Below are 9,803 nucleotides of genomic sequence, written 5' to 3'. Positions count from 1 at the left end.
CTGGCATGGTGAAATGACGGCTTCCTTCTCTCTGGAGTGCCCCTGCCCCTCCTGCCCCATACCTGGCTCTGGGGAATCCTAGGTGTCACAGCTGACCCAAGAGCAAACCCTGGCAATATTTAGCATTTAATGCTCTTTATTCCCTGAACAGTAGCATAAGTGGCTTCACAAACCCCAAGCATGATCACGTGCACTAACCCAGGATTTATCCAGGTACTTCACTAGAGCAGCAGTCAGCTGCAAGCACCTACAGCTCAATCCTGCCTCACCTGTGAGATGGGCAGAGGTGAAGCACCTGTGAGTATCTGGGAAAACAGTCTTGCCCTGGTAAATGGCCCCACACATCTTGAGCTGGGAAAAAGGCATCTTAATTAACAAGAGTGTGATCTGATGACAGGTTAGGGACTTATCCCAGCACTGTACTGGGAGTAAAGCAGAGGGAAGGCAGTTCCTCATCCCACTGCTGTAAAATGCTGGTGCTTTAAGGCCTAATAGCTGCAACTTAAAAAAAGACCATTCACAAATCCAGTCAGATTGAGTACAACCTGCAGTTACTGTACAGCTCAACTTACACCTGCTGGGAAAACTTGCTAGATCAGACTTAAATGTAAATACATCTATTTTTAACTGAACTAGTTTTTACAGGGTCTGAAGTATTCTTTCACAGGAAGAGGTTTTTAATATTCACACTGCTGCCTACGGTAACTTAATTTGTCCTCCTACTGTTCAGTGTTTTTGGATCTGTGCACATACCCACCCTCTCAGCCCTGAGCAAGGGCTTGTTGGAGGCTCGGGGGGTGACTTACCAATGGCTCCTCTTACAATTTGGTCTACATGACATTCTCCATGAACATGCTCTCCATCAACCCTGAGCTGCTTGATTTATCTATTGTGCCTACTATGGTGTATATGATGAAATGCTGACTTGTTCAATGTTCCTTTATTTCTTTTACTGTGCACAAACAATACTTATTTAAAGCTCATTGTTGCAGTCCTATGATGCATGATCCGAATTGTAACAAAACTAAATTAATCCAGAAACTGGTGGAGTAAAAAAAAATTAATTATTTATTGAGCTTTTTGATTCCCAAGAACCCTACACAAATCCATGTCAGCTTGACCCCCACATGCTGTGCTGAAATTCAGGGGGTCGGGGAGGGCAGGGAGCTCTTGTTATTCCTGTACTGGTTTACTCCAGGGTCCCCAAAAGTGACTGTAACAAAAGTGTCTGCATCTACCTTTAAAAAATGTGCTCTCCTAGCAACAGCCAAGAATAAACATAACAGCACAGACTGTGAGCTGTGGGTGGGGAATGTAAGTGAGCTAATAAATCCAACTCTTGATCCAGCTTTTGCCTTTGGAGGGATTTGATTCATCCCATTGCAATAAGGGAACACAGAGTGATTAATTCATTCACTTGTCAAGCAGAAAATGACCTAGCAAAAAAAAACCCAATAAAACACCCCAAAACAAAACATCCACCCTCCTGCTGGAGAGAAAGGGCTTTGGGGGGCTGAGGGTGGCAGTGGCTTACCTGAGGAAATCTGTGGCTCCTGGGGCTGTCACTTGAGGCCACAGGAGCCAGGGACCAGCTCACCTCCATCACTGCTGCTGCTGGCTGGAGAGGCCTGGGGGCAGCTGGGCTTGGTCACCCGTGGGCAGGGAAGGGTGGAACAGAGGGAGGGTCCCTCCTGCAGGCCCTCACACAGCCTGGGCCCCCCACCCTGGGCTCCCTCCCAGCCCTTCAAACTTTTTGGGGCTGCAAAAGCTGATGGTGCAGTGGCAGCTGCAGACTCTGTACGGAGCCCTCTGCCAGCTGAGACAGGGCCAGGGGCTACAAATCAAAAATCAAAATCCTCAAGCTTTGTACACAATAACTGTTCCTGTCCTGTGGTTCCACCATACCTGACACACTGATGAAGAAGGTGGAGTGCTCTGCAGGTACCAGCAGTGACCAGACATCCCACAGCCTTGGCATTCCCTGGAGCTACTGGACACTGCAGTGGCACAGACTGTCCCTTCACACAGCTGGACCTGTGTGAGCCTCGGAGCCCAGAGAGCCACCCTGGTGAGGACAAAGACTTGGGGAAAAAGGTCTGCTTGAAGTGGCTGCTGGAACAAAGAGAAGCTGAGGGGAGGCTTAAGGCCCATCCCAAGCTTTCCAGCTGTTGCTGGAGCTTTTAAATAACTGGCCTCTTGTCCTTCGTCTAAACTTTACATCACAAATAAACATGAACACCTCGGTCTTGTTCACTGACTGAGTGCAAGAGGAGAAAGTGTTTCAGTCTGCATCCTTCAATGAAAAGCTTGTACAACCCACCAAGGCAGAAAACTGCCATCAGGAAATCACATGTATTAACAAAATAACTCACTGAAGGTGAAATTACCACAGGTGGCCAAGGTAATAACAAGACAGGTCACCCACTTCTCTTGAAAATGTTTTATTTGTTTCTAAAGAGGTTGAAAACAAGCAATTCTGTAGTTCAGAATACCAAATACTATCCATAGCACAGAATGAAGAGTTTTCAGAGAAAACCATTGCACTAGACCCAGATCTACTCAGCTACTGAAGATATTGCAACAAGGCTGGTGAACAGACCCCAGGATGGCAAGCACCCTCCCACTGTGGCTCACTCCACTCCACGCTGGCTGCTGCAGCTGTCCCCACTCGGAGACCTCAGAGACTTGTGCAAAGTGCTTTCCCCCACAGCGGGAGGGGCTGGTTATCATTGGCACGGTCGCGGTGCCCCAGGCACCAAAACAAGCCAGGGAAGGGCCCCTCCCGAGCTGGCTCCTCCCGGGCAGGCCCGGGGCACACTGGCAGCAGGTTTGCATTAATGTTGCATTTGTTTTGGGATAAAACAGGCTGTCAACACCAAGGACAGGCAGCCTGGCATTACTAGAATCACTTAGAAAACAGAAACAGAATAAAAAGTTGCCCGGCTCCAGCCCTGAGCACAGAGGGCTGCAGTGCTGCTGCATCCAGCACTCTGCTACGGCTGACACTGAGGGGTAAGTTTGGCCACTGGACACAGGAGACTTACAGTCACCCTCAGGCTGTTCCTGAGGAACTCAGCCCTAAACTGAATCCATCCATCTCCTTCCTCTCCCAGCTTAAGGAAGTCCTCCTCAGTGACAGCAAGAGAAAACAGGTTTTCCAAAAGCAGATTGCTGCAAGACACATTTACGATTTACAGAAAAATCCAGCCATTAAAAACAATTGTCTTTACCAGAAATTCCACAGGGGAAAAGATGTATTTCAGTTCTCATGAAGAGAAAAAACTACAGAGCTATTCACAGTAGAAACAGTGCACCCCACTCTACCGTAAAATAATAATGAGCTTGTAGTGATGATTATGTTGCTGATTTTGCCCAGAAAAGGCTGCTACAAAATGATCATCAATAGTCACACTTACTTCAGCCAGACAAGTTTGGAACTTGCTACTGAAATAGTGTTTGATGAGCAATGGAAGCAGTAATGAGCTTGCTTTTGCTGAGTGTTATGCTCAAATCAGATTCCCCAAGAATCCTGAACTTTCTAGACTTTGGGCTGGCAGACTCCCAGTCTGCCTCGCTGCTAAAGCTCTTTGATCTGTTGCTGTTCTGACATTATTCAGCCTAATTAAATCGGTGGTTTTTTAACTAACTGACAAGGGGCACTGACACCTTTGCCACCTGCCTGGTTGCTGTGAAGCTGCCATTTCCAAGAACTTCCGAGGTGGGGCTAACAAAATAAGGCAAATACAGGAGAACCTGGAAGTCTCAGGAAAAATATGAAATCAGAGTTTGTTTGCTACAGCACAGAGCAGAAGTACATTTGGTTAAGTGAAGCATTTTTTTCTGAGACTGCACTGGCCCAGAACAATTGGTCACAAATGACTGTGGTGCTCATATTGGCTTGTACAGCAAAGTGGTCACGTATTTCTTCTTGTAACGGTGTGTAGCACTGAGCACCATCACTCCATCCTGCAGGGGAGGAAAACAAGTGAGCACGTGCCATGCTCAGACACCCAGGCTGCCCGTGGGCAGGACATGCCCTGGCCTCTCACCTTGATGGAAAGTGCATACAGGTGGTTCAACATGACGTGGTTGGGCTCAGGGAGCAGAGCGGGGTCGCACTGCAGAGAAGAGGGACAGTGTGACAGTAACAGAAGTCACAGTGCACTCCTCAGAGCTGAGGGGTGACAAAAAGCACCTGTGACCAGCCACACCACCAGTACATCACTGCTGCTCACACTGAGTCCATCACAAACACAGTCACCAGTTCAGAACCACCCCAGGTCCCTCTGGGTAAAACCCTCTGCGTCCTCAGCAGGTCCATGAATCAGACTGTGATTATCCCTTATGTGCTTCTCGTGTCTTAACAGTTAACAAGATCAAGCTTTTGGGAGGAAAACAGCATTCTAGTTTTCCATTTTAAAGACAGTCAACTAGAAAAATAGATTTACTTCAGATGAATCCATCTGGACATACATAATAAGGAACTTACCAACACAATAACTTATCCTAAGGTTTTTCCTAAGCTGTCCCCTGCCTGCATCCAGATTTTTCCCCATCTGTTCCCACCCTCAAGGGCATTATTTAGCAAACCAAAGTGATGTACTCACAGAAATCCCTGTGTCCTTGTTCAGGATGACCTGCAACAGGTGTGGGGGGAGAATGGGTGGAGATTTAAAGCGCTCCTCTGCCTTACAGACATAGGGCTCCTGGTGGTACGGTCCTGGGGGTGAACTGGACAGCTCTGCCAGAGAGATGGTAAATATTTAATCCTAAAAACTCTGTAAGAACATCTGCTCTTTATCAGTACATGCAGCCTAAAGGAATCAATGGCACTTAAGTACAACTGCAGCAGCTAGTGCAGTGCCAGAGGATCAGTCACTGCCCAAAAGAGGGGATTTAAGGTGTCCAAAGTCTGGCTTGGAATGAGCTGTGGGGTTCTGGGCAGCAGAGCTCTGAGGGCACAACTGCACTTCAGAATTTCTCTGTCACCTCTGCCCAGCCCTTCTCCTGCAAACACTCCACAGTGCAGGCTGCCTTACAGGCTCCCTCCAAAGGACAAGAACATGGGATGCACCTGTGAAAGGCAGCTGCTCCCCGCTGCAGACTGGGCTGTGGGAAGAGCCCTCCAAAGTCTCATCAGGGAAAGGAAACACTGCTACAGCCTGTGGGGGAAGGCATCTACTAGAATCTCCTCCTGGCCTGCCTCACAATTATATAACACTTTCTCCAAAAAAGGCTTTGTCCAGGGCAAAGTTGCACAGAGCAAAACACACCCAAAAACACCTCCTGCCTCAGGTTCTTCTGAAGGAGGGTGTAAGGTACTGCTTCAGTCATGGGCTCCATCCCTACAGAGCTCAGCAACCAACAGGGCAAGGCTGACCTCAAACACGGCTCAAGCTAAATCCCAGCTCTCTTACCATGGAACATGAAACTTAAGGCAAACATTGCATTTCTGTATTATTCTTAGATAGATAATTTGTACTACACCGTGAGGATACTCCCCAGCCTGTGTTAGCATGGAGATGCACCTAATTTCTCCCAGCTAAAGTGCAACTCCTGACCCCCTCAGCCACCTCCTTCGCAGAGGAAGAGCGAATTAGGAGCAGTGTAGGCTGTCAATGTGGTTTGATGTGGTAAAGCAGAGACTGATCCACCAGTGACTGCCCTAAACCCAGCCACTGCACACAGCAGGGACAAACAAACAGTTATTGAGCACCCAGGACTTCCTCCTCATCACATCTGCGTTGCTTTGTCATAGGCTTCCTCCTCTGTGCATTCCACTTTCTTCCTTTGGGCATTTGTGATTCCTGCACACATCCACAGGGCCTGACACAAGTGGAGATTAATCTCTGCTGGAGCTTTATCTCAGATAAAAAGGGAAAATGAAATTTTGAACAGCTCTAAGAAGTGTGACATAAAGTTACCAGCAAGCTCATACCAGACATGTCTGAACATTTTTGGGAGTCCACCATCAAAGCATCGAACACTTCAAAGTCAGTTTTCTTCACCTGGATGATGTTGTTGACAGTACCCAGCTGGCTGGTTACTACTGGCTGGCAAAAGACAAGATAGAAAAATCAGAATAAAAAAAGCCTGTGGGACCAATAGATTTCTCAGAACTACATAATCAGCATTACCAAGATTGAGGTACATCATTACTTTTGAAACATGACACAACCAGATGTGAGAAGAGCTCAGCAAGTGCTAGGTTAAGAGGAAGTGCAGGATTTTAAAGTCTGAGAGTGGAAAATGCCAGCTGAATCTGCCAAGCCCACAGGGCTCCAGACAAGGCAGGGGTCAGGTCTGGCCTGGAGTTACCTTGTGACACTGCATCCTTAAGCACTTGGGGAACTGCTGGGCAGGCTGGGGTTAAAGCTCATTTTATAGCAGAGGAGGAAAAACAGGCCTGGTAGATTTTGGCACAATTACTGGACTGTGAAAAGATCTAGAGCAGCAATAGCAACATGCTGGCACAGGGAGCCAGGAAGGCACAGCAAGCTCTGGGCTGCCAGCAGTGCTGCAATGCTCTAAAAGGCAGTTTGGCCCTGGACAAGAAAAGCTTGGCATCACTTATAAACCAATGGCCAAGAGATCCTGTCCCTCTTTGCATCCCCTGCCCTCTGAGCTCAGGCTGATGCTGCCACCCAGGCCAGCAGCCATCAGAAACCTCTCTCTCACCAGCTGGAACAGCCCCTTTCTCCTCTTCAGATGCCTCACTCAATAAACAGTGACTCAAAGCAAACATTACCTCTGCAGGATCGTGTGTCCACTGCCCATCCACGAGGAACTTGTACTGGTGCTCTCCTTCTGGCAGGTCCAGGATTGCCACAAAGTTATTGTGACTGGAATTTAAGACAAACAATCAGCCCGGCAATATTCTGAAAAGTACCTTGGTCTCTAAACTATGACACACACTATGACACAGAGCACAAGCCTCCTCAGCGTGCAAAACCTTACACAGGCAGAGAATCTCTGATGCAATCCAAAGGTAAAGAATCAAATCATGATTAATGCTCATGATAATTTCCTCTGAGTCCCCCCACACTCCTGACAGCCCATAACTGGCACTGAGCTTTTGTAAAGTCACTCTCACATCTTCATGTTACTTGTTAGCACACGAGACCTCATTTATCTGCTGATGGAACAAGATCAGCTTTCTCATATTTCCTTGCCTTTCAGTATTTGCCAGCATAAATTGCATTTCCCAAATGCCCGTGAAATAAATGAACAATGAGCAGATAAAAGCAGCAACTCGATACTTCTGGGTTACTTTGGGTCTGAAGAGCTGCTGCTTGGCAATTTCCAAACTCCTTGGGCTGTGAACTCCCTGATTCTTCAGGCTTTAGCAGCATCTCAAAAAAGCTGAGAAACAGTTGATGCTGCTCCAACAGGCCACAGCCTCTGGACCCTCTGAGCTGGGCAAAGCCACTGACATGGCAAGGATGTGTCATCAGAGACACCGTGCTGGAAGCAGCTCCCCTTTCCACTGCCCAGCCCTGCTCCAGGCACAGACTCACAGCAGGGACTGTTTGGGGTTATCTGTGCGTTGTGCCCAGTGAACTGACACACAGCTCAACTTCCACCCCGTGCCATCCAAGAATGGAGAGGTCAGATTGTCATCAAGGGCTGGAGGAGAGAAGCAGGACAGTGGTAAATCCAGCCCAATCCCATCTCTGAGCTGACCCCCTTCCTCATGGCACTGAGCACTGCCAGTCCATGGGGAACACGCTGCAGCAGCACTTCATTACCTCCTGGTCAGAGGAATTTTACTCCAGTTGTTGAAGGACCCTGATAAATAAACTTCCTTCCCTCCTCCAGTCCAGCGGAAGACTGTTGGCCGAGCTTGAGTGGGGGTTTTGTCATTCACTTCCAGGTCTTGCTGCCAAGCTAGAAATTCTTCTTTGTCTAACGGAGCCTACAAGCACAATGTCTCAATCAAAAAAGGTTCTTTCCTGGCAGACTCAGACAACCTGTGTTGCACTGAACACTTTTTTGCCCTCAGGCTCGATTCTCTAAGTCTACTACAAGCAGTTTCTGCCAGATGCAGAATACAAGCTGCATTTCTAGGTACTGTTCGGAAGTTCACTTCCACAAATTCTGCAAAGGTGTTGAAGCCTTCCAAATCTGCAGGAAGAGTGGAAAGCAAAATAATGCCCCTCCCTCCAGCCCCACTTATACCTGCTTAAACACCAACTCCCTCTCTCCTTGGCATGGGAAGGAAGGGTGATGGACAGCTTTGTGTAAACTCAACGACAAAATCCCTGCAGCTTGCAAACAGCCTCAGAGCATTCCAAGCAAGCAATGCTGGGAGAACAAACCAGCAATACCTTCATTTCCTCTGAATGGAACAAGTCTGCATCTTCAGGACTGTCCATCAGGATTTTGGGTCTGTCCCCCTCCTTGGTACTGATGGCTCCTCCGGAGCTGTCCCCTCGGGAGGCTTTGTGCCCATGGCGCTCCAGCCCCGCTCGCTCGCTGCTCGTGTTCCCCATCTCTGTGGATCTAAAAGAGCAGGGAAAGCCAGATTAGCACATGTACTCCCACAGCTGGAACACCAGCAGGCGGGAAAGAAAACTCATCAGGAGCCTTGGGCTGGGTTTTTGAGTTGGAGAGCCTCAGAAACTCGATTAACCCATTGCAAAGTGACACTGTGCTCTGCACAAAGGCACTGACAGTTTTTAGCTACTGCTGATAATGTGCTACAGTTCTATACACGAGCACCTCTACCAGACTCAGGCAGCCAGGGAGCCGACCGAGCAGCTGCCTGCACACAGCACAAAGCTGTTGTGCTCCCCGAGCCAAGGGCTCGCTCTTTGCCTTCTCCTCCCCGTGCACACAGCGCTGCACCTCGCCAGCTGAACACCAGGGGAACTTTCTGTGGGAAGGCTCCAAAAGCAGCCTCACTACAATAACGTTGTCTCACCCTGCTGAGGATGCTGAGGGCAGGCGAAGGGGGTTCTAAACAAAGAGCCACAGAATGTCCTGAGCTGGAGGGCCCCGCAGGGACCACCCGGTCCAGCTCCTGCACAGACACCCAACACTCCCTCCCAGTGCCTGAGAGCGCTGTCCAAACGCTCCTGGAGCTCCGGCAGCCTCGGGGCTGTGAGCACTCCCTGGGGCGAGCTCACTCCCGCTGCCGCTCCCTCAGTCCCCGCTCTCCTCCGGGACAGGCAGCGCCTGCAGAGACCCAGCCCCGCGTGGCTGCGCACGGAAGGGGCCCGCGGGCGCGCACCCCGGGCCCTCCGCGGGGCACGGGGGGCACAGCCCGGCCTGGCAGCCCCGGCTCCGCGACCCCGGGAGCCGCCCGTGCCGAGCCGAGCCGAGCCGAGCCGAGCCGAGCCGAGCCGAGCCGAGCCGAGCCGAGCCCAGCCGAGCCGAGCCCAGCCGAGCCGAGCCGAGCCCGCCGGCCCGCACCCACCGCCCGCCGCGCTCCCGCCGCCGCCGCAGCGCTTCCGCTTCCGCCGGGCCCGGCCCGCGCCCGCCGGGGGGAACCGAGCCCGGCGCGGCCGTTCCGGGCTGCCCCGGCCGGCATGGCGGGCTGCCCCGGCCTCCCAGCTCCCGCTGCTGCCGGGCACGGCTCCGTGCCCGCCCCGGGGGCCGCCGTGCCCGGGGCAGCGCCTGAGGGCGGTGCTGGAGCCCCGGGGCAATGGCGTGTCCCTGAGCGCCGCGGGCAGGAGTCACCAGCTCTGGCGCCTGGGAGGGCACAGATGGAAGGCTAAGTCCTTAAATGATAAATGATTCCCAAATCAAATTACACTGATACATTTCTCAAAGCATTCACTCACACTCTCTGGTTTTACCCT

The 9,803-nt window shown here is 50.6% G+C and overlaps 1 protein-coding gene across 1 annotated transcript; it reads right to left on the bottom strand.

The window, feature by feature from the left end:
- Positions 1-2,828: 2,828 nt before the first annotated feature.
- Positions 2,829-9,440, bottom strand: PRKAB1 (protein kinase AMP-activated non-catalytic subunit beta 1). The gene is made up of 8 exons (XM_068208938.1): positions 9,419-9,440; positions 8,328-8,502; positions 7,749-7,915; positions 6,749-6,842; positions 5,939-6,053; positions 4,608-4,741; positions 4,050-4,118; positions 2,829-3,966 (listed from the first exon to the last, which is right to left on the bottom strand). Exons 2-8 carry the CDS (start codon positions 8,490-8,492, stop codon positions 3,889-3,891), a joined length of 822 nt encoding a protein of 273 aa, XP_068065039.1. The 5' UTR covers positions 8,493-8,502; positions 9,419-9,440; the 3' UTR covers positions 2,829-3,888.
- Between the last annotated feature and the right edge of the window lie 363 nt (positions 9,441-9,803).

This window comes from Anomalospiza imberbis, chromosome 18 (assembly GCF_031753505.1).
Source record: "Anomalospiza imberbis isolate Cuckoo-Finch-1a 21T00152 chromosome 18, ASM3175350v1, whole genome shotgun sequence".
NCBI lineage: Eukaryota > Metazoa > Chordata > Aves > Passeriformes > Viduidae > Anomalospiza > Anomalospiza imberbis.
The sequence above is the reverse complement of the archived record's forward strand: the minus strand, read 5'-3'. Positions and strand labels throughout refer to the sequence as shown.

What these genes read in the sequence shown, in the direction of transcription:
- PRKAB1 (XM_068208938.1), bottom strand. Translation starts at nt 8,492, where the DNA reads ATGGGGAACACGAGCAGCGAGCGAGCGGGGCTGGAGCGCCATGGGCAC. An exon ending in TCCATTCAGAGGAAATGAAG is followed by an intron (nt 7,916 to 8,327) that starts GTATTGCTGGTT and finishes TTGTGCTTGTAG; the next exon opens with GCTCCGTTAGACAAAGAAGA. An exon ending in ACAAGGACACAGGGATTTCT is followed by an intron (nt 4,119 to 4,607) that starts GTGAGTACATCA and finishes TCTTCTCTGCAG; the next exon opens with TGCGACCCCGCTCTGCTCCC.